Genomic DNA, 25905 nt, shown 5'->3' with positions numbered 1-25905 from the left:
TCCTTACGGATGACACTGCAGTTGTGACCCGCTAGGCTGGCTGCTTTGAGCAGCTGTTTAAAAACTGATCCTCCAGCTAGGATGTTGGATATCTCTGGGACCGTGGTTCTTGAAGCTGATCATCCAATTAGCTATGAACCACCCAATCTCACTGAGATTGCACAAGTGGACAACCAGCTGAGGGTAGGAAAGACTGCAGGGGTCTGTGGCATCCAGGGTGAACTTCTTCAGGCTGGTGGTAAGGCTGTCCTCCTGGCATTGCAAGCAGTCTTAGCTTCCATTTGGGAGATGGGCATCATCCCAACTGACTGGAAAATGGGACTTGTTGTCCCTATCTGGAAAGGGAAGAGTGATCACCTAGATTGTGGCAACTACAGGGGATAACACTGCTCTCGGTGCTGGGTAAGGTCCTAGCTAAGGTCATCCTCAATAGGATCCGTGATCACTTGCTCACCAACCAGTGATTGGAGCAGTCTGATTTTACGACTAAAAAGTCTACCATCAACCGCATCCTGCCACTGATTTCATAAAGCATTCAACTCAGTTGATCAAGCTGCCCTGTGGGACATCCTTAGACTTCGCAGGATCTCCTCAAAGTTTCTGCATTTTATGGCTAGCCTGTATACTGGTACTATGAGTGCTGTGCAGAGTGGAGGCGGAACCTTTGTGTTTTTACCAGTTGATTCTGGAGTTCATCAGAATTGTGTTCTTTCTCCTATTCTGTTTAATGCTTGCATCGACTGTGTGTTGGGAAGGGTTGTGGGGTCCAGTGGCTGTGGGGCATCTTTTGATGAAGAAGATTCACTGATCTTGAGTTTGCCATGATGCTGTGATGTTTGCAGTCTCAGAGACTGAGCGAGGAGTCTGAGTGTCTGGGCTTGCAAGTGTCCTAGATGAAAAACAAGATCCAGGCCTTTAATGACCTCTTGGGCACAGCCATCAGCAGTGTGTCTGTGGAGAGTGTCGACCTTGTTGAAAGGTTTACTTACCTCGGCAGTGACATTCATTTCTCTGGTGACTCTCCTATGAAGTCAGTAGACCGATTAGGAGGTCATGGGGGATCATGAGGTCGCTGGAAAATGGTGTGTGGAGCTCCCAATATCTTTGCAAAAAAACAGAAGGTCCAAGTCTTTCCTGTCCTGGTGCTTCCTGTTTTGCTTTATGGTTGAGAGACATGAATGCTAGCCAGTGACTTGACACAAGGACTGGACTCCTTCGGTACTGTGTCTCTTCAGAGAATCCTTGAGTACTGCTGGTTTGACTTTGTATCGAATGAGTGGTTGCTCATGGAGTACCAAATGAGGCACATTACCTACATTGTGAGGGAGTGTCAGTTATGGCACTACGGCCATGTAGCTATATTACCCAAGGGTGATCCGGCTTGCAGGATCCTCATTGCTGAGGACCCGAGCAGCTGGACCAGGCCAAGGGGACGCCCACGTAACATCTGGCTGCGGCAGATAGATGGTCATTTCTGGAGGGTGGGACTGGACCGTGTGTCTGCCGGTTGCCAACCAGGACCCTGAGCTGTTTCATTGTGTGGTGGATGTGGCAAAGTGCTGTACCAGTGCATGCTCCCCGACCTGACCTGACCTGACCCGATTCATCCATTTACTGAAGCCATTTCAATCAGTACAGATTATAGCTGGTGCCTAGAGCATTGGGCTGAAGCAAACACTGTCCATTGTATGGCAGTCATTCACATACTCACACTCTCTCATGCTCATCCAGGTAAAATCAAACATATTTTTGTACATTTTGATATTGCAGATTACCTCTGAATAAGAGAAGGCCCACAAAGACACAGATGAATATACAGACTTCATACAAAATGGGAGTTTGTTCAACTGTTATTGGACATGTATAAAACTGAATTCCAGTACATCAGCCACAAATGTTGTTTATTTTTTGCAAACATTTTACACACATACTTTTTAATTCCATACACTTTTACATTTCTGTAAAGATTAAAAGTTGGTTTTACTTTCCTATGTCACTTGTCATGTCACTTGCAGAAATTTTCAGATGATTCAGCACTTATGGGGTGTATTGATAAGGGGAATAAGACAGAAAAGAGGTGTCACGTGGAGAACTTTGAGAATTGTCTGCATCTTAATATCAGCAAAACCTAAGAACTGCTTATTGACTTTCGCTGCACCAAAGAGCCTCTATGTCCAGTCACTATTCAAGGAGCAGATGTGAAGTGGTCCACATTAATGATAGGTTGGAATGGTCACAGAATACAGAATAACTATATAAGAAAGGGCAGAGTAGGCTCTTTTTTCCTTAGGAGTTTGCATTCCTTTAATGTGGGTAGTGATATCCTCCACCTCTTCCATAACTCTGTGATAGCCAGTGTGATTTTCTACAAGGCTGGTAACATCAGTTCAAAAGAGGTCCACTGAATTAACAAGTGAATTAAAAGGGCAAGCTCAGATATGAAATGCACTCTGGACCACCCTGGAGGTAGTAGCAAAGAAGAAAATTAAAACAAAAATAAGTGTCATTATGAACAATGCTGCACATCCTCTCTCTGACACATTAAAAATGAGGACTTTAAGAAAACAAATTATTCAGTAGAAGTGTGTCAACAAATGCTACATCTATCTATCTATCTATCTATCTATCTATCTATCTATCTATCTATCTATCTATCTATCTATCTATCTATCTATCTATCTATCTATCTAATACCATGGTTCTCACCATTCAGTCCTGCAGGTTTTTGCTCCAACCAGCTTCTCAATCAGTCAGTCACTGTTACTTTTAATTGATCCCATTGTTTAATTAGCTGACCTGTTATTTCCCTTTTAATTTACATTTAGAAAAGTAACAGACATGTCAGATTTACACTTAAAGGAAATGAAGACATTTTCATATTTTTTCTGCATCTTTAAATGCTTACTTTTTTATTTGCTTGTTTTGAAGAGTTTGATTAAGTAATTATATTGTTTAGTGAAGACCTTTTAGTACTTTGGTTTTTTTTGTATGTATTGGATTTGCATTAATTGTACTGTATATACCATTAGTAATTTAAAGTCACCTCACCAGTGTTTTTTTCACCTCTCTCTAGGGCATTCCTGGGCCACGTGGCCGTGACGGTGAACCTGGCACTCCTGGAAACCCTGGACCTCCTGGCCCACCAGGTCCTCCTGGACCACCTGGCCTTGGCGGAGTAAGTAATTTCCTGAGACAACACTGAGCAATTAGCATGTCTCTCCTTGAATCAACCATCAGTTCATGAAAGGCATTGATGCCTCAGCATTTCCAGTGACTTGCACCACAACATCCATTATATATATTCACTACACTGTAGTAAAATTTTAAAAATATATTAATGCTCAATTTTTAATACTAAATGATAATTCTGACATGTCCCCTTTGAATGAGGCTTCCCACTCTGACACTTTCTGACAAGAAATTTCTGTTCTTGTCAAAACTTTTCTAATGTTTTAATGGGAAAATTAGGTGGATAGGATTGGCAAGCTTTTTGGGCTGAATGGCCTGTACTTGTCAAATTTGTATCTAATGTTGTAAATTCAGAATTGATTTGACTACTGGACATTTCCAAAATCCTACACATCTACAATATCAGAGCCTCAATGTGTTCACAAATGAAACAGCATAAAACTGTTTGCGTGGACCCCATGAATTATAATATTGTACACTAATCTTTAGGGGACCAACTAGCAAACAAGGACTATATTTTGTAGCTGCAATTGGTTTTAGCCTTAGTGTCCAGTGATTTGATCCCCACTGGGAATCAAACCACAGATCTCTTGATAGCTGTTCTGGCAACAGGCATGCAGTGTAACATGTAAGACGAAGAACAATTGTAGCCAAGGTGTCTACTATTGTCATGATCTATGGGGTGGTACTGTAACTGGATTATAACAGGCTTACACAATTTCACTATCTTCATGAAAAAGGTACAGTGATACAACTGCATTTAACATCAGGCTTATCCTTAATGCTCTCTGCATCTTGTCCCTCACCTGGAATCAAATCCTGACCATCATGTTCACAGCCTTACTGTGGGCCAAATAAACAAGCAGCCTAACTCTCTGAACTGAAAATGGAGAACCTCTGTGGCCTAAACCATCAGTCTTGTAACTGCCTTCCGGAACAGAGTCATTATTATCCCATAGCAGGCTGGCACATTCAACATTGTAGCACTCAAAGGCTGTGTGGTGTGCATCTTTAAAGGCAAAGAAGGAGAAAAGGGCAATCATAACCATAAATATTAAAAAAAAGTTAAAGGGTATTCCCATGGTGAAATAATTAGAAAAGAAGGTTAGACACAAAATGTGGTGTTTCTAACCTTCCTTTCTGTTTCTGTCTTTTTGCAGCCTGAGAACAGTGTTTCACTTTTTTTTCTTTAATTTATGGTTATCAATGAAAAGTATTCAACAGCTAGCCACAGTACAACTGTGATCGCACTAATCCATAATGTTCCCCACGTGGAATCAAACTCTTAACGCTCACAATCAACACCCCCCAATGAAAACTCAATATATATTGTCACCTGTGAGGTCAGTGCCATTATGGCTTCCACACTAAACATTGTTACATACTTCTCGGTGAAAGGCATCTAGCTTCTGATACCACTGCAACAAAGTCTGGATTTTCCCTTAGTACCTGCTGCAGACTGTCCCACTATAGTCTCAGGAACTGAACCCCATTCCTTGTGTCTCACAAATGAAGCATAAAATCTGTAGCCCAGTTGGCTGATGTTGTTATTGTCTGTGGAATGATGCTATCACTGCATTGTAACAGGCTTGTCATGCCCATGTACTTTAGATGAGCAAATATGGATCCTGAAGTAAACCATTTCCTTTTTAACTTCCTAATCCTATCAGAACGGGACATGTGCTTTAGTCCTGGGATGCACTCGATTACTCTGTCTGAACTGGCATGGACTGCAGCCTTTTCTCCCTTCTTCTGGAACAAAATGTGGATCCTTTGGTGTTTGCTTAAAATAGCATCACAACCTGACCTGAGCAGCAGGTTTTTCACATGTATGAGAATGGTGTGGATTCCTGTCCAAGGTCACGGTAATAATAGCCTGTGATTGATTATTTAATAATTAATGGGAATTTTAAGAAAGAGAATCAAGGTGAAGAAACTACAGTGCAGAAAAAAAATAAATTAATAGACCAGTGCTTCACTGGGCTAACTGATGTCTCATTATGAGCATGATCATGTCCCCACCCAATAGGCCATACTGATTCTGTAATTAGCTTTAAATTAGATCTGCTTTCTGACTCACAAACACAAACACATTTTGTCCTCCTATAATTTCCAAACACAAAAAGGGAGCACTACTTTAGTAAAGTAAACTTCTTGGCCATATTCCCCAATTGCCTTCTCATGTACAGGTTTTGTATTCTGTTTTTTGACTTACTGACTGACTTGAGGACAAATAAAATTCTATCTTTCTATTTATACTGCCTTTTCTATCTATCTATTAACCCATTATATAGTCCCTTTCTATCTATCTGTTTATAGTGACTTTTCTATCTACTGTATAAATTAATCCATTATATAGCCCCTTTCCTTCCTGTCTATCTATTATATAGTGCCTATCCTATCTCATCAATCTATTAATCAATAGTTTCCAAGCATACAGTGTTGCCTCCCAGTGGCATCTTGGCATCTTTAAACAACCTGAGAAGTGAAAACCAGGTTATTTTAAACATACAGTAAATACTTTTAGTGAGTCCCTAGACTATTTTCAAACCATCATCAAAATAACCCTATTTTATTATGCATTAGCTGCCAGTCCTTTCACAGCAGCTAAAATGAGCCCAATATTTGGAAGTAAGAATGGGAAAAACTGGGGTTAGGAAATAAAATGCCATCACTAATTTCAATGACAACATTTAGCCCATTATGCTGATTTTAATACAGCTTTGTTTACCAAAGAATTCACATTCTCCACATGCACACTTTATAGACCAATTACAAACAAGCGATTTTCAATTTATATGGTGTCTTTTTAAATGATCCCAGTGTTATTTGCAATATAGTTATACTATTTTTTTTTTTTTTTTACAAATGGAGCAGTCTGTTTCAGGCCCTCTGCTTCCCAGTTGGTTACTGCCCCTCTGTTTTGGATTAATTTTTTGACTATTTTATAACATGTTTATTTAATATAGTAGCTTTCTTTAGTCTCCAGCATGTCAAGGGTAATACAGTGAACTGGAGGTGCATACTGAACTATTGTTTACAGTCCAACACCTTAGCCACTAGGCAACACAGCTGTAAGGCAGCATTCCAGTCATCCGCCATGAGGGCAAGCAGCTACAATTAAACTGAAACAGAATATGAAAAACAGAAATAACAATAAAAAATGGTCAATAAAGTCATACTGCATAAATCAAGAGTCTCACCACCTGACATTTACCATGGCTGTAAAATTATGACTGAAAGTAACATTTTCAAATCTAAACAAGGTCATGTGAAAAGACAATTTCCACTCAGGAATTAATAAAGTATATCAAAAATCAAATCATGGGTTAAAAGTGTGACCCATAACATTGTTAGTCTCACTTTAATGTCTTTGTCCTTCCATGTTAGGTTTCCATCTTGTAATTGGAGTTGATTTTATTGAAAAAGCAAAGACAAGTCCCCAGATATTTATGTATACACATATAAATACATATCTGCAAACAATAAGGAACAAACTGATAAGGAAATTATAGCCATGTAAAGTAGTGTTGTTGTGTCGACACCTAGTGGATAAAGTTAGCAAACGTCTATAATTCAGTAGACAGCTAGTTTTCTTGAGCTTGTTTTCTCAGGTGGAAAACTCTGTTACTTTTAGTCTAAAGTGTATTGGTTTAATGTTCAGTATATAAAGTAATTTAAGAAACATTTCACTTAAAATATCAGTTTATGTATTTAACAGACACTAAGAATTCACTGAATCTGATCTTGGTAACCTATTAAATAAGGTTGGTAGTGTTCAGGGCTTCATCTGGCTGTTTGGCTTCTTAATAATAAGAGTTCATGCATGAGTCTTTGACATTCCCATCCTCTTGGATTTCTGTCCCATCTTACTATAGTTAATTAAGTATGGATCTCTATTTTATTAACAATTTTAATGCACACAATTATTTCGACCACCTAACCTGTACAATTGCTAAGTTAGCACCAAAGATGTTCTTTTCCTGTGAATGAGTGTAAAACACTGCAGCATTTTACATTTCTGAAAGGTGGAAGTGCCCTAAAGGATGGACTGACTCCCCGACTGGAATGCAGGGTAATTCGTGGCCCACTCAGTCTCTGTACAGTAAGCACCATATACAAGTTTGTGCAACTGGTTACACATACGAGGGGGAACAGCTGTAAGCTGCACAACATTTTTAACAGTTCTGTGAATTTTTGCGTTCCTCCTCGCATTTTTATAGTTGGAACACAATCGCATGACGTGACTTGCTAAAAGGCATATAGTGAGTCAGTAATGGGATTATATAAAGCACCCTTCAATGTGAACTCTATATCCCAAGGCACTTTTTTAATGCCCAGATGAAGTGACTCAATTTGAGTCACAAAGTAAGTCACTAGTGGGTGCCAATTCATCAGCCTTATGATGTTTATATAGTGCTGCCTTTCTATAGTGAACTCTGACATGTCTCTTTACTAGTAAGGAGCTATAATGAAGTTTTTATAGTAGTCCTATTGTAATTGGAGTACAGTCAAAGGAAGTGACCACCTCAAAATCATCAAGTCAGCCAGTGGTAGGGATGGAATCAAACATCTTCTGGTTTTCTATAGCATCTCCATACTGAATACCATTGCATGAGTCTTTTCCACTACAGTAATGTTTATATATTTCATGTTGTAGAACGTTAGCCAAGATAATCAAAGTGACACAGATACAGTTAACGGCCTTATGATCGTATATAGTTTTTGCATATTGAAACTCGTGTTACGGCATTAATACAGAGCTATACTAATTTGTAAAATGTTTAACAGCATGAGCAAACTAAGTCAAAAGCATTAAAAGCCGTGCATAGCACTTTTTCATATTGATGGAGTTTAACAGTGAAGGAGCTGATTCCACTTCACAAGTATAGAGCTAGAGTTGAATTGTTTACAGATTTTTTTTTTATTTGAGGTTGAAGCAATTCTAATTGAACCAGTTTTCCATATCACTTTTCCATATATGATTCCAGTGCAAATCTATTTTTGATCACAGAGCTATAATAAAAATGGCATTGTTTTGTTAGAACAGAGGGAGATGATGCAACTCCATCAGTGTCAAACAGTGAGTCAGGATCCTCAAGTTCAGTCCTCTCGAGGGCTGCAATGGATGCAGGGGTTTTGCTCCAACCCCATTGCTTAAATGGAAGTGAATCCTTGTCAATAATGTAATCTGTTATATCATTTTACAGCTTGTCAGCATTTTTATTCTGCCATGTCAGGTGAATCTTATATTGCAAACTTTTTTTCCTTTGAGAATATCATTCAAATCAGTGCTTGAAGTAGCCAGGTCACACTGGTTCTTCGTACCTGAAATTCCCCATTCTTGCCTTATAAGTACTGGTAGTTAATGAATGCATACTGGTACATACAAGCAACAAACTGTGTCCACTACAGTTGCTTTCAAATCTCCAAGGGGGACCACCCACCCTCCACTCTTCAAGATAAGTATATATTGTATATTGTGCACATTCCCCTCCGCTTATTTAGTACACACAACAAGGATTACCAGCAGTTCTTTTTCACAACTTCAGCCACTGATCCAAATGGTTTTTCAGGGAGCTGATTACCAATACACAACCCTTCTTAACTTTCTTCCCTTTGATTTTTTCCCCCAAACATTTTATTGAAACAGATACCTCACATTGAACACACAGAGGAGTAAATAGGATTAAGTTTCAATGATTAATTGTGGTTCCCTTGTTGTTTACATTTCAATGTCATATAGAAACAATTACTGTTGCTTTTAAGACTAAAGGAAGCCATTAAGGTTTGAAAATCTTAAAAAAGGCACATTCGCTAAAATGAAGCATAAAAATGTAGCTTGAGCAATAAGTGGCTTCTGAATGAAAAACTGGATTGGAACATAAAGATGAAGCTACTGTGTTTCTCCTGGTCCGATTTTAGGATGTCTGCCTTAAAGTGCTCTTTTACAGCCCCCTTCTAAAGTGAACCTGCCAAAATGTTTTTTTTATAAGGCCTTTCTATAATAAACACCATCACTAGCATAAAGTGCACTTACAGGTCTGCAAAATTAAACTCATAAAAAATTGTTTTAATTGTTAGTTATTTTTACTTGCATTCATAAACACGATAAAACATATAATTAGAATGTTTGAACACATCACATTTCAGTACAAAATAAAATTTTTAAATAATTAACTAAAAGGGCAGCACGGTGGCACAGTGATAGCGCTGCTGCCTCGCTGTAAGGAGACCTGGGTTCACTTCCAGCATCCTCCCTGCGTGGAGTTTGCATGTTCTCCCTGTGTCTGCGTGGGTTTCCTCCCACAGTCCAAAGACATGCAGGTTAGGTGCATTGGCAATCCTAAATTGTCCCTAGTGTGTGTGTCCTGGAGTCCTGCCAGGCATTTGTGCCCTGTGTTGGCTGGGATTGGTTCCAGCGGACCCCTGTGTTAGGATATTGCGGGTTAGAAAATGACTGACTAATTAAATAAATTTAATTAAAATGTAATACTAGGGTGTTGCACTGTGTTAGCCATTATGAATGTACTAGGAAGTCAAGCAAAATGGAACCTTCTTGCCTGAAGAAGGGGCCTGACTTGCCACGAAAACTGGCATATTGTAATCTTTTTAGTTAGCCAATAGAAGGTATCATTTTGCATGACTTCTCACTACATTAAAATGTAACAAATTATGCAATTTATTCATGTACTGTATATAATATTGTTCCAAATCCATTTATAATAAGAACATTTAGTCACTCTAATATTTTTAAATATATATGCAAAAAAAACAATAATGAATATTTATTCACTTACATACGGCTTCTCTAGTTTTTGCCACGTGTCATTTGTCCACTTTTTCATCCTCATCCAGCAGTGGTCCACATCAACGTCTCAGGTTCCTTTCTTCCATGTCCTTGGTATCTTGTTGGAATCTTTCATCCCGCTCTTCATTCACTCCAACGTTTTCAGGGAAAAATTTCATATTCAACTTTGAGACCCGTGTGGCAGTCCAGTTCCTTAAACTTGGCTAATACATTTTCACCATTTCTTTATAATTTGGATCTTCGCTGTTACTTAAAAACATACAAGTTACTTTTCTGAGTGATACCCACATACCTTATTCCAAGTTGTTCATCACACCATCAAGTTCAGCATCAGACATCCATTTTACTAATATCAGGCCCAGCAAAAATCTTTCACTTTAGCTTCAGAGAAAGTCAGAAACCTTCTGAAAAACAATATAAAACAGGCTGATTTTTTTAAATAGGGCTTTGGCAAACTCCTTCATTAATCCAAGTTTAATATGAAGCAGTGGTAGCAGCACTTCATTTGGATCCACCAAGCTCAGTCTTGATGATGTTTATGGCACCAAGCTGTCACTTTTTAATAGCTGGCTACTCCTTCTGAACGCAATGCACTGTAATTTCTTTGCTCTGCTGTCCCACTTATAGAGAAAACTTTGAATATCTGCTGACCCAGTAAGCTACACATCTTTCAGGTTCCCACATATGAACCATAATTTTCTCGAAAAGATTTTCAAAGCTGTAAGTACAGATTTTAATGTTAGAAAATGTTAAATTCAAATAAATTATGCTAAAATAAAATATTGCTATTTCATTAATCAGAGTGCGAAAATTGTTAAAAAAAATTCCAACTGTCAGCTAAAAAATGTGTGGTGATGGACAAAACCTGTTTTTATTTCAGCGTCCAAAAATTTATAAAAAAAAAATCACATGAAATAATCAGGACAATTTTTTTCAATGCATCCCTGTGTTACTTATTGTTAACACATTTGCATTTATGTAAATCTTCAATACAAAATAACTTACAAAATAATACATCTCCAGGGTACATTTTTCAATATTGTAACGGCGAATCGAGCTGCGCCAGAGACTTTCTCGACGTCACATTAGGAGTAAGTCCTTGAGTTTGACAGCTTTTTCCTGCGTCATAGTTTTAATTGCTGCAATTCAGTAGCGCCAGTGACCAAGCGTAAACTGAGTAAGCCTGTTTTGTTTATTTTCTTGAGGATTGTAGAGAGTAATACTGTATTAAACGTTCACGGCTCCGTTATGCGTTTAAAAGACGCGCCCACCTACGAATGTGTCGACGAAGCTGTGGTGACGTGGCGGTTACGGATTGGCTTCCCGCCTGCCTCGTTTAGCAGATGACACGATCTGAGTGAACACGGAGCTGTGCGCGCCGTTTTTTTAGCAGGTTGAGTTTGCGTTGTTCAACACAGCATGGAATCGCACGCGTATTGATGGGCAATGGACGGCATGCATTCACTGGTTGACACTGTCCGATGGGACTTAGAAAATTTATAGCGGACCTACACGTGCGAGAAGGTCGAACAAAATGGACCTTTTGGGTCATGCAATAAAATGCCGTGGGAATGACAAATCAAGCAAGAGTTTAAACAAGCTGCAAAACTGTCATCGCGGTCGTTTCTGTCATATTTACACTGTAAGTACAAATATTATTAGCATGTATTGGATATATGTATATATGCTATGTCACAAATGGGAAATATGAGCTTCTAAAATGTGCGCAACTTGAACATAACAATTTTGGGCCAGTTAGTTGAGATGTGATATAACGCTGATCTCTCATTTCACATGTTAAAATAAATCTGCATTCTCAGACTCGCTTAATCCATTTCAGGGACCCAGGATGCTAAAGTCTTTCTTGGCAGAACTTGACCTGGTGACATTCCATCACAGGCTTAACAGCATTATAGTAGAGCAATGGGGCTCCTGTTTTGATAGCAAAACAGAAACATACATGGGCATCAGAAAAAAACATGGGCCCCTATGCTTGTGGGGCCCCCGGGCAACTGCCCAGTGTGCCCGTGTGTTAAGACAGCCCTGACTCTAAGAAAGAAACACACATGGAGAAAGTGAAAAATCCATACAAGAAACAACCAGTGTGTAAGATTTGAACCAGGAATGCTGGATCCATAATCTTACATGCCCTGTACCACACACACCTTCTAGTTTATCTGCAGCTGTAGTTTATGTTACATTTGTACTGCCATCTACATTTATTCCATACTGTTTAACCCAATCTATACATCTGTACTGTTCCATTTTGCACTTGCTACTCTTACTGACTGATTTATTTATCTCCTTCTACTCTTATATATTTATACATCATCTTATTGTCTTATTGCCTGCACATATTTCCCTCTGCCACCCCGAAACTGCGGCACAATAAATTAATTATGCCTTTGCAGTGTATGTAACAATAAAAATCTTGAAATAGGTGACAACGCTACCCACTGCAATGCTGCTGTCATTTTATGTCATCTTGTAACCTGCATAATTCAGTCCAGGCTCATAACCTATCCCAGCTAGCATAGGAAAAAAAGCAGGAACAAACCCTAGACAAGTTGCCAGTCCATCCCAGGGTAAACACACACACATTCACACACCAAACCCACACTAGCATCACCAATCCAACTAATCTGGGGGAAACCCACACAAACATGGAGAGAACATGTAAACTCCATGTGGGGAGGATCTGAGATGTGAACCCTGGGCTCTTTACTGCAATGCAGCAGCACTGCCACTGTGCCAACCCATCTTAAATTACATAAAATAAAATCACCAGGCTAGTCTGAAATGCACTTTTGTGCTTTTATAGTGGTTGGAGCAATGCTGCACAGGCATAAAACTTCTAGTCTACTTTTTATATTTATAAAACATTTTTACTAATCTCTAACTTATTTTGTCTGAATCAAGCAACAAATCAATAGACAGTTGATTTTTCTCTCAAAACAGCAACCAGAGAGTCGAGTGAACATCAGGATGTGAGCATGTGAAACCCATTTTAACCTGGAAAATACCCATAGCTTGTGAGCACAGCATAAAGTTTTTGTTAGTAATTGGAAATTAATCATACACAGTAGAGTATGCCGTCCTCCAAATACAAACTATGAGAAATATCAGCCTTTTGGCCAAGAAGGAATTTTTAATTTATATAGTAATCCATCCATCCATTATCCAACCCGCTATATCCTAACTACAGGGTCATGGGGGTCTGCTGGAGCAAATCCCAGCCAACACAGGGCGCAAGGCAGGAAACAAACCCTGGGCAGGGTGCCAGCCCACCACAGGGCGCACACACACACACCAAGCACGCACTAGGAACAATTTAGAATCACCAATGCACCTAACCTGCATGTCTTTGGACTGTGGGAGGAAACCCACAAACACAGACACGAGGAGAACATGCAAACTCCACGCAGGGAGGACCTGGGAAGCGAACCCGGGTCTTGTCCAGTAATGATTACTAAAAATATATATAATAAAAAAAAAACGCCAGAGTGCTTAAGGATTGGCCACACTTATTTTTATGTATCCATCCAACAATTTTTAAGTCAAATATCCAATTCAGGATTGTAGCATACAAGACAGAAAAAAAATATGGGTTAGGTGCCAGTCTACTGCTGGGCACAATCTTATAAACCAGGACAATTTAGATTTGTCAGTTAACCTAACTTGTACGCCTTTAAGATTTGGGAGGAAATCCCACACAGAGAGTACAATTATGTATAAAATGTTCATAAACAGTTCCCAGGATTTAAACCTAGATCTCTGGAGCTATGAGGAAGCTTACCGCTTTCTCGCAGTTCTTTCTGTAGTGTCTTTTTATAGCAAATATTGGTCATTAGATTTAATACAGTGGTTTCCATATGTTCACAATCTGAGTTCCAGCAGGTTAAACAGTTGTAAATAAGTGATAAGGACTGAGCTAGCAATCTTTAAGAGGGATCTGTAGGCTAGTGTCTGCTAGACCTTCAGTACTACTTACAGCAAGCAAACAATTTGCTCTGCTTTCCCTTCTTGTTTTTGCTTTCTAGTTAAATTGCATTATTGCTTAATCAGTGCTTATAAATGGTCTCAAAATAAAAGGCACATTAAAACATCTTTGTCAACTCAGACAATACAAAATGTATCAAGCCCCACTTGTGAGAGATGCCATTTTCAGGGCCATCTTAACGGAATTATAAGCCCCCAGGCAAAGTAGTGCACTGGGGCCTCTGTTTTGATAGCAAAACAGAAACATACATAGGCATTAGAAACGTTGTAGGCCCCTATGCTCCAGAGACAGCGCTGAGATACATACTCCTCAGAGCCTCACTATTTTAATGTTCTTAGGAATGTTTTGGGGAATGTGCCAAGGCCCATTTAGAATTAAATCATTCCCTATTTTATCAGACGGTCTTGGGGTTACAATAATGCCTAATGTCAAATACCTGGCCTGGGATAACACCCAGTGGGATGTTGCTACTTATGGTAAATTACATCACACTGCTTGCACACTGTCTTATCTTGCTCAGTGGAAATCTAATCCATCTACCATAAGTGTGCCAAATACCAAAATAGCACAGTCAGAAAAGAATGCCATATCCAACTAAAAATCAGAAAAAAATCACTTTATTATGCATAGTCCAGAAGTTGTTCAGAATGTGACACAGTCCCCTCTGCGCATTCTACCTAACATAAATAAAATAGTCCTCTTTGTAATTGGGTTCTCACGGAAGGACTTGATGATGATGGTCATGCAGACTTCTGGCTTTTAATCCATCACTGTTGGAACATCATGGTGCTTTGAGTAGATGGTGGTGGTGCAAAAGCAAGCCATTTCGCAATTTGAGTTACTGTATTAAAACGACAGTGAGTAATAGATAACATAAAGCAAAGCTGACCACAAGAGGTATAATAGCACAGTTAGTCTGCATGCAACACACAACTCAAATAATAACAAAGCTGTTGGAAGGCCAGTTAAGTCTATAACACCAGATTCCCCCGAAAGAAAACAGTGGTAAAAGAATTCAAGCAGTTCCAAGATGCTTTTTAATGAGGTGTGTTTTCATGAAGCACTTAAAAAGATGCACTGGTGTATGTCATATAGTAATACTGCAAATGTATGCTTCTCCAGGTCTTAATGACTGACAAACATTTTGATCTCTCCCTTAATCTTCTCTCATGTCATCTTTTCACACCTACTCTCACCTTTCATTCCTTGTATCTGCCATGGTTTTGTTCCCACTTTCCCCTCCTATCTACAATATATTCCCTGATCATTCCTGTTTGGTTACACACCTGAGGAAGACTATACAGTTGAAACCTTGTGCCTTTTACTTTTTCCTTTTCAGCACGGAAATAATCTTTTATCTTTTTTTCCACTGTAAATGTATGTATTGTAATGAAACCTTGCAGTTTCTATATAAGATAAGTGACTGGTAGAATAAAGGTAGATGTCTTATATTATAACTGTCTAGAGGAATTTTCAAAGAATATATTTATAACCATTGAACAGAAAACATTATAAACTGAATGTATAACATCACAGTCAGTCATTATTTTATGCAATACCTTGCACCAACAAAATACTTTACAGGGTGAACCAGAATAGAATTAAAAAAAAAAACAAAAAGCAAGGTTTAGAGCAAGTTATCCAAAGTAAATGATAAACGTGACAGGAACACAACGCAAATACTGACAAATCATTCCTCAAATGTCATTGTTCTCAGACCCTTACTAGGTCCCCATGGCCTTTTGTGCCTGGTCAATAAACAAATGCATCTTGTGTTGTCATATATATATATATATATATATATATATATATATATATATATATATATATATATATATATATATATATATATATATAAAATACACTGTTTTCCATGATAATCTTATAAGTATGATGTGTTTCTGTCAGACACTATTACAGTAAAAAGATCAACTTATTTTGTTTTTCTTTGTTTTACAGAACTTTGCTGCTCAGATGTCAGCTGGTTTTGATGAGAAAGCTGGTGGAGCTCAGATGGGCGTGATGCAAGGACCAATGGTAAGACGCTTCTTCATGTTAACTTTGACCACTGGTGGCAGAAAAAACGATTGACCACAGCACCTATGATTTGTCCCTGAATGAATGAACAAATGAATGAATGCAAAACAGAGTGACTTAATTCTGGTCACGAATTAGAGGCTTTTAACACAGAATACAGACTAGTTTGTACCTTTTTAACATTCACCATCCAAAAACAACAAAATGCAAGGAAAAATATAAACATGGGATCTGCTCTTTTTTTTACCATTCAGTTTAACACTTAGATTTTAAAATTGCCAAGCCATGCCCTGGCTGCTTGGTTCATTCATTATGATTAAGGGTGCACAAAGTTACCAAACTTACTGCCACCCTTAGCCATTAATTTTTCTCTTGATATAAGAATTCAATATAAAAATTAAAAGAATTTAATGGCCTCATACAAGCCTGTAGTAGAAAACAGTTTTGAACATCCACAATGTAATTTGGGCAACAGAATTGTTTATTTCATCTTCCTGAACTCTGATCTTTAGCATATAGAATACTGTCATGTGTCACAGTGAATACCCTGGGATGCCATTCACAAGAAGTCAGATGTTGGCCTTAATTCAGTCATCATTTATTCAAAGTTTATGCACATTTAAAGGAATATTCCACACAAAAATGATATATTTTTAATGGTACTTACTCTGTGAAGATTCCTAGTTTGTAGTGATGGCCAAGAAAAAAATTTAGTCATGTTTTAATGCAGAATTAAAATAAAAAAGTTTATAATTTTATAATATAATACAGGTATAATACAGGTGACCGATGCTTTACAATGGGAAATTATGTGAAAAATGTCCATGGGGGAAAAAAACACACTACTTATGTCACATAATCCATGTGTGCTAACAACATGCAGAACACTTAGAAGATAAGACTCTTGACAAATGAATGATGGGGACAGGAAGATCTTCAGTTCAAAAACTCATTCCCATGTGACCTGTGCTTCCCGTTTATGATGTGCAGAGATTTTTCCGTAACTATCTACTGTAAGATATAAAACAAGACAAAGTTAAAGTGTTGAGGTACCTTGAAGGCAAACCTCATATAACTAATGGAAAAAAAACAACAAAATATCAAATAGATCTTTTCAGACTGGAGTCAAACAACAGACTGACTCAAAATGGGCGGTGGAGCCCCTTAAGAAGAAGCCAGACCAGACAGGGCAGGGACAAGAAACTGTGACCCAGAAGGGATGTCATTGGGACTGTTGGACATCTGATCTGTAGGGGAGAAAGGAGGAGAAGCATTAGGCTACAGCACCAACCCTCGACTCGAGTGGAATTACCATTAGATAAACGTTCGAGTTGTCTTACATGCACACGTGTGTCACTTTTTAACAATATTTTAGCAAAAAATGAATATGTTTTGCACATTTTGTGCATACACCTGGATAACTGACATATGGATTCTGTGGAACCAGTAACATGAGGTTTTTTTTTTCTTTTGTCCATGGACGTTTTTGTCATCATTTGCCATTGTGCAGCATTGGTCACCATTGGCTTATATTATATGAAAATACGAGATTTTTTTTTCAGCCATCAATACAAACTGCATGAGGTCAGAAACATATAAAATGTTAATATTTGTGTGGAGTATTCCTTTGAATGTAAGTGAAAGCCAAGCATTGCCTGCAAGGAGCACCTTTCACTAAACAGGCTCCTTCATAAATATTCATGGTGCCATATCTTAAAAGTTTGACCATTAGAGAAATAGTTGATAAAAGGGTTTGGAATCTAACTTGCACCTTGAGTAAGTAATCTACAACTGTCCTCCATCCCATGCTTAATACTCCATTTTCAATTCTTAGTCTTTTCTCAGGCACTTGAACATACTTGAATTAGCTCTTAGTGCCTCCTTAATGTTTAAAGTGGTAGTGCTGCTGCTTTGCAGTAAGGAGACTGTGGAAGATTGTGGGTTCGCTTCCCAGTTCCTCCCTGTGTGGATAGCGCTTTGAGTACTGAGAAAAGCGCTATATAAATGTAATGAATTATTATTATTATTATTATTAAGCCACATAAGGACACATTTTATTTGCAGCCCTCCTATACAGATAGCTATGTACAGTATATACAGCATTTTTAAGAATTTATAGCAACTGCAAGTTTTCACATAGCCTCTGCTTAATTTTTTATTACACATTGATTATAAGCAAATAATTAGGACCTCTGATTTTTGTTAGTTTCATGCACTATGGTTGAAGCTCATGGTAGAAAAGGTAGTATACATCCATCCATTGTCCAACCCGCTGAATCCGAACACAGGGTCACGGGGGTCTGCTGGAGCCAATCCCAGCCAACACAGGGCACAAGGCAGGAACCAATCCCGGGCAGGGTGCCAACCCACCGCAGGACACACACGAACACACCCACACACCAAGCACACACTAGGGCCAATTTAGAATCGCCAATCCACCTAACCGCATGTCTTTGGACTGTGGGAGGAAACCAGAGCGCCCGGAGGAAACCCACGCAGACACGGGGAGAACATGCAAACTCCACGCAGGGAGGACCCGGGAAGCGAACCCAGGTCTCCCAACTGCAAGGCAGCAGCGCTACCCACTGCGCCACCATGCCGCCCAGGTAGTATACAGTACATGATATTAAATAATCAAAAATTTGCCCAAATTTATATAGTGCCTTTCCATGGCATAGGTCACCCAAGGTGTTATACAAGTGCATTGTTGTGAGTTTTAGCAGGTGAAGGGATTTGTTCAAGTCAATAGTGGGGATTAAACAAGTCCAACGCCTTAGCGATTTAGGGCTACACTGTGTGCAACTGACTTTTAATGTTGGATAGGTTAGGTACACTTTTTATCTCAGAAAAAAGTTTGTTTGCAGCAGAAATGCACAAGTGTAAAATATTGTTCCACAGATGTAAAAGACAAGTTAAGGAATGACTGTCATCATTTAAAAACTGACCACAAACGTAGGACTCCTCTAAATAAGAATATTCTAGAATAGTTCTAACAGTACTGTACACTTTTAATACCTTAGAGTCCTCCAGGGTCCCCACAGCCACTATTATGTAAAATCTTATAGCTTTGGAATTAAAAATATTTTTAAATTTAATGTACCTGAGTCTTGAGAAATTAAATCTGCAGTGTGATGGCACATTTTAATCTTTGGAAGCAGAAGATGTATGGCATAGCAATGTTGGAATTCTTTCTAACATCCTTGTGATGCAAGTGAATGAGAGTGGACTGTTACAGACCACTGATTTTACTACCACTTTTGACAATGTTATTAGTATATTTTGTTCTTAATAATAAAATCCACAAATAAGTATATAAAAGCAGGTATACTATTTATTTAATAAAATACTTGTATTTTTTTTTTGTTTTCCTCAGTAAGATTGGTTGTTTCTGCCCCTTCTTACTGACTTCTTCAATCCTGATGTCAAAGGTCAAGCTATTAGGGGGATAATTGTCACTAAATATTTATGGTGCCCTACCATCTCCCAAGTCCACGCTTTTATTATTATTGGAGATGAGAAGGAGTGGAACATCTAATAATCTATTTCTGTAACCTTATTTTAGAGATTAATATTTAGCAATAGAAAGGAATAATAATGTCACTGAACAAAATCATCAACAATAAATACATTAATGACTATCCTCTTTATCTTGTAAAAAAACTATTAATGACAGAGTCATCCACAGATTCTATCATATGATTTTTTTTATCTGAATTCTAGCAGTCAAGAAGAAACAAACAGCAATCTTGAGGTGATCCAGTGTTTGACAGTAGTTTACCAGGATGAACTGCACAAATGTTTTTTATGCAAACATGGGGGAGTGTGTTTGATTCATTAAAACTAATTTATACTGATTGCCGTTTGGACAGTCCTGTTTAGCTATATAAATGTGATTATTTTTATACCATGACTCTCTGAATATTGCATGGAAACACTATCATTTCACTATATAATATTTCTGAAAAAAGGAAAGAACTAGAACTCCATTTTATTGAATGATTAATGTGAAGGCTATAATGAGCAACTCACTATTACTATGTTATTAGCTTTCAACTAAATAAGATAGGACAAGGTCTCACAGTTGATCTCCATATAAAATGTCAATTTCATTTCTTTTGTTTTTTATAGGGCCCTATGGGACCCCGAGGGCCACCTGGCCCCACTGGCGCACCTGTAAGTATCTTGTTTGCACTGCTGTATTTGAGGTTTTGTTTCTATGAGTTAGAGGAGGTGGCACCCAGAAACCCCTGAAATTCTTTCTTGATCTTGTTCCCTTGATTTCCAGCTCCCTTAACTAATATTTTGTTAACTTCTGCTTACAAAACCCAAATACTTATACTACCCCATATCCGAACCACTTATATGCATTTCACAGGGCTTGATCCTTGCTTGAGCAATTTCATGTCCCCATAAAATCACAGTTAATGCCCCCTGTCCAGCACCCTGTAAATCTTTTTTCTTATGGAGATACAAGACAAATCAGCAAGACAAATCCCAACATGGAGGTATTCTTACTAGGTAACAGTCTAAATGATTCTGATTGTCTCATTTTCATTTTTAGGGACCTCAAGGTTTCCAAGGTAACCCCGGAGAACCTGGTGAACCAGGACCTGCTGTAAGTATTCAACAGTTCAATCTTCAGAAACAGGAGGACATAAGACTTGTGGCTTAATCCTTTGCAAATTGATCATTAGGAGAATTTAAGATCAATTTAAAAAAACAGCAGAAATGGAAAGTGCAGAAGGACATAAATGTCTGTTGACAAATTCTGCAAGCACCTGTTAGGCTTCAACTTCCGATTATCCAATTCAGCAGGACCCAAAATCATACAGTTAGGAAAGAAAGTGAATAAAAAAACCAAAGTCTGAGCCTGAATCTGTTAGGATGATCTGTAATGAAAAAAGCTGGGTTAGAAAATTGATATGAGTTGACGGTGCTAATGTGTGAATTCATCTATTTCTGTAAAGCTGGTTGAATTAAACACACAATGTTGCTTTCCAGTTTCTTCTCTCATCCCAAAAATGTTGAGTTGGTTTATTGGTGAATCTAAACTGGCATACTAAGAAAATGTTGAGTTGGTTTATTGGTGAATCTAAACTGGCATACTAAGTGTGATTGCAATAGTACAGCAATTTCATTTTAGAATGATTTCTACCTTTTGCCCATTGCTGTCAGGATTGGCCCCACCCACTGTACCCCTGAAATTCAATGAAGTGGGTAACTGGTGAATAGATAAATAAAATCTGATACTCTTAATATCCAGCCACATTCGAAAGATGTGCAGATTAGGTGAACAGATATAACCCCAGTGTAAGTGATCGTGGTTGAGTGAGCTCTGCAGTGGACCCGCTTCTTGTCCATGGTTGGTTTCAGCCATTCACTCAAATTTTGTTGGCTGGGCTGAAACTTACTGCACTCTGTAAAGTGAAAAGAGAGAATTTGTGTTAATGTATGTCCAAAACGTATAAGAGGGTTTTCAGAAATTCTATACTGAAAGGAAATTTACGTTTACAGTAAGTGTACATACTACTAACAGCACCAGGAGAATGTCAAAAATAGACTCAATGAAAAGGAAGAATGCTTTAGTATTAATAATTGTGTTTTAAGCGTTATTTATGTAAGAGATAGAAAAAAGCAATTCAGTGTGTCCTCTGCAAGAACATTGAAATATACATAAAAATGTATAGTGAAGATATCCGTATGAAAGAAAGTCGCAGAAAACACTGGAGGGGTTATCTCTTACATCTAGTATGGCTCAGCGTGAAAATCCCACAAAAAATGTGATTTGCTGCTAGAGAAAGACCTTAGCTTAACTCACTGTTGCCAGGAACCACATGAAAAAGATGATGAGGAAATTAGTGTAAAAGTAAGCCACATTGCTTCTTGCATCAGACAAGGTTAAAAACCATTACAAGTAAATATAAATGTGTTTTAATTTGGTGACTTTGTTTTTTGTCTTGTTTTGTTTTCTTTATAATGCACCTTGAGATGGCTATTACTGTGAAAGATGCTATATTAAATAGAGTTTAATAAAGAAGGTGCATCTGGACAATTGATTGTCTCTATAGGAATTTTGTGGTCTTTTGTATTTAAATATAGGTTTGTAATTTAAAAGTGTGTAAATATTTTTACAAAATATATTGTTTGCTTACATTAACATAAAGACAAATTACCATCTTTTCTACTTCTCTTTCAGGGTCCTCTTGGTCCTCGTGGTCCCCCTGGACCTTCTGGCAAACCTGGAGATGATGTAAGTAACCTCAGGTGAAACAGAAATGTGGTGTCCAGCTATGAATGATGGTGGTGCTGTTAGACATTATTGGTTCAGGGAGTAACATCATTGGCTGGTTCCTGTTTTACAAACTGCTACCAGAATAGGCTACACCTCCAAATGGTCATACAGTTGAAGAGGATTCATAAAATGGATGAATGGATGGAAGAAATGAGACATTGCATGGCATAAGGCACAATAAAACGCATGTATGTTGATACTGTGGAAGATACCTAGACATTGAGTGTGCAGTTGTTTGTCATGAGTATGTTAAAGCATTGAGAAATGAGCCCACTATATTGATGTGCATAGAGAACTACAGATGCCCAAGAGAGAAAATGTAGGGATGGGTTGTCAAAAACAGATTAGGTTATGTGGTGACATAGTGGAGAAACACAGTTCTGATTGCATTTAAAATGACATGCACCTGAGCAGAGATGTAGAAGTTTTTTTATTTATTTTATAGACATCAGAAGGGCGATAGTAACTTAGTCATAACAATATGATAAGCAGAAAACACAATTTTTAATATCATTCTGATTAAACTATTTCATTAACAATATAGCATAACCATAATTCTCAGAGAACACATTATTTACAGCCCCTGAGATTGTACAATGGAGCAGAATTTAGTGTTACCACAACACAGGTCCAGAAGTGTCTGTTTCTTTCCTAGCCTGGTCACTGTCTTTTTAATTTTTTTGCACATATGCCATGTTAGTGTGTTTTTACGTGGCTTAATCCAAATACCCAAAGGCATACAGGTAATTAGCAAGTATAAATTGCGGGTAAATGTGTGCTGTGGTGGACTGGTGTACTTAAATTGTTCATCCTTCCTTGCCCTAATACTGTTGTGACAGGCTCCCCATGACCCAGTAATGGAAAAGCAAGTCCAAAAAATAATTTGGAGCTTATAGTTTATCAAAAGTAATTAACAGTTCCCCATGTTACAATTGTTGCCGTATGTAGTAAAGTAGCAGATTAAGTTCAAGAAATAGAATCAGAAGAGTTCTACTGACCACTCCTAGGGAGCTACTGTGTTCACAATTGGTATAGATAATCAATGAAATAATACCATTAAAGGACAGATGTTTATGTTTTCCTCTCATTGAATAGATTATATAAGCTCATTGCCACACCAGGCATAGGTAAGCTCTGACTTAGATTCAAACCATTCAGTGTAAGGTTAATGATTTCTTAGCACTACACAAGACAACTCTTTAGCTGTTTTACACTGTATGTTGATATTATTATAAATATGCAGAATTTTATATATACACTGTGTGTGCAAATACATTACATATATATATATATATATATACAGTATGTGTGTATATATAAATATAAATGTTATTAATATATGAAAATACACACAGCACGTTCGCTTACTTCACTGTCAGTAATGATACAGAAGTAAATACATGCAAGTTTGATTTAATTTATGAAATTATAGAACTATTAGCAAATTTCAACATGTAATTCATTATTTACAATTATTAGTTTAAAGTAGCATTTTCAAGGTATTGTAAACCATCAAAAAAGTATCTTATTACAGTCTCTTATAATGTATTTATTAATGTTAAAGTAATTCTCCAACATCCTACAATCATCTTCATTTGAAGACAATCAGTATCCTTAAATGAGTGAAGGGTTAGTTACCTGGGAGGATACCAACTTGGGCACTGATACATAAATGTGTAGATGCCAGCTGTGACACGTTACAAACAGGCAAAACATGTGCATCACACACAGGCTTTAACAGGTTGTAATATAATAATTGGTAAATTTAGATGACTTAGCTAATCAGGCCAAAGAGATCCTAAATATTAAACAAACTGCAAAGAAAAAAGGTAAGAAATATATATATATATATATATATATATATATATATATATATATATATTTCTTACCTCCTCTGTTTTCCCAACTCATTCTGCACCCACTGCTGCCAGGTTCAGCTCTGCAGGCTTTATCAGAATAGGAATGTTTTATTATAGATGTATGAAAATTTCAATATTCATGGATGAAAAATACCATGTACATAATGTATATAGTAGGAAAGAATTACAGTAAATCGAACCTTTGTATAGTAAACACTATCCCAATGTGCTTTACATAAGACAAAACATATATATATTTTTTTATAAATAGAGTAGCAAACACACGCAAAGTTGATTTACTATAGTGAACATCCATCTAAGAAACTATAACTACGGGGCTATAATACAATTACTTACAGATATTTTTTTTACTAATCGAGTATGTTGACCTAGAAAGAGAACTGAAAATTTAATTTTGTACTTATCCCTGCTATTGTGAGATTTTTATGTCTCTGGATTGTTATATACCTGTGAAATATTAGAATCTTACTTTTTCTGTACAACATAATAAGCATGGGTTTGTTCTAGATAGTTTTTTTCAAAACAAAGTTTACTTACAGTAGATAACCACTAGATGTCAGTTTCTCCATGATAAATCAAAACATTTGGCTGCAAGTAACACTAGGGGGAGTAACTTTCATTCGTAATGGGAGAACAGATATTACTTTAGTTCAAACATAGTATATATGGAGATCCTTTCATAAGGCAGTGGATTGCATTAGGAAGGTAATGGGTGCGACTTTATAATAATCGGTGTGTGGCTCTGACTTTAACTGCTTCTAGAGTTATAGAAAAATCTTTTTACAGTTTTGTGGTAGTGGCAGGGGTCTGAAGTGTTCCCCTTATAAATTTCAAGAAGAAACATGAGGTGGCTTTATGCTACTTAGTAGTGCATACACTACATTTTTCTTTAAATTGCGGGGGTACAAAATCATAGTTTTTGGATGATGGTGAAATGTGACTCCAGCATAGAATACATTCATTAGTTTCACAGTAAACATGCTTTAAGGTTGCTTTGATAATGCATCCCTGTGTTTTAAGCCAGATATGAATGTGGATTCCTTCAGGTGTTTATTGTTTTTAACAGTTTATGTTCTCTCTAATTTATTTTAGGGTGAAGCTGGCAAGGCTGGTAAGCCCGGAGAACGTGGACCTCCTGGGCCTCAGGTAAGTGGTCAGTTAGCTTGGTTAGACCCACTAAATGTTGGGCAGGTTTGGAAAGAGAAGCTAGAATGTATCCGTACTTTGTGGCTTTTAAGGTTCAGGTTTTGTGGTCATGAAGCTACAGAAGAAAGATCAATTGTCCATTTCTTGCTAGTTCTTGCTAATAAATATATATTTTTACATTGCATATATTTGCACTAATTTGCAGTGGGTAGTGTAGCCTTGCCTTCCCTTCTTAATGACTGTCTTACTCCCAGTCTATCTTGCCGTCATGCTGAAAATGAAGTGATTCTATTAGTGTGTGGAAAGATCTGGTGCTGGCACTGCATTGCCCATCATGGAACAACTGTGCTGATTGAGGCTCACAGCTTTTCAGTAATAATAAATGAAAGCCTCCAGATATTTTATTAATCCTTGCAGTGTATTATTGCCAACCAAATTAAGCTTAAATGAGTTTCCTGATCATTTTGAAAAGGACTGCTAGCATGTTGCCAAGCCTTTTAACTGTTTGTCACTGTGTAAGTGATTGATCTGTACATGAGCTCTGTTTTTT

General features: G+C 37.6%; 1 protein-coding gene across 2 annotated transcripts in view; it reads left to right on the top strand.

The window, feature by feature from the left end:
* LOC114649092 (collagen alpha-1(II) chain) overlaps positions 1 to 25905 on the top strand; it is a 94243-nt gene that overhangs the window by 12611 nt on the left and 55727 nt on the right. For both annotated transcript variants that reach the window (XM_028798523.2, XM_028798524.2), the window contains 6 exons: positions 3074 to 3175; positions 15960 to 16037; positions 20166 to 20210; positions 20599 to 20652; positions 22234 to 22287; positions 25302 to 25355. In XM_028798523.2, the coding sequence (XP_028654356.2) occupies positions 3074 to 3175; positions 15960 to 16037; positions 20166 to 20210; positions 20599 to 20652; positions 22234 to 22287; positions 25302 to 25355 (387 nt within the window). The remainder of the gene's footprint in view (positions 1 to 3073; positions 3176 to 15959; positions 16038 to 20165; positions 20211 to 20598; positions 20653 to 22233; positions 22288 to 25301; positions 25356 to 25905) is intronic.

Source organism: Erpetoichthys calabaricus, chromosome 3, assembly GCF_900747795.2.
Source record: "Erpetoichthys calabaricus chromosome 3, fErpCal1.3, whole genome shotgun sequence".
In the NCBI taxonomy this organism is placed as follows: Eukaryota; Metazoa; Chordata; class Cladistia; order Polypteriformes; family Polypteridae; genus Erpetoichthys; species Erpetoichthys calabaricus.
The sequence above is the reverse complement of the archived record's forward strand: the minus strand, read 5'-3'. Positions and strand labels throughout refer to the sequence as shown.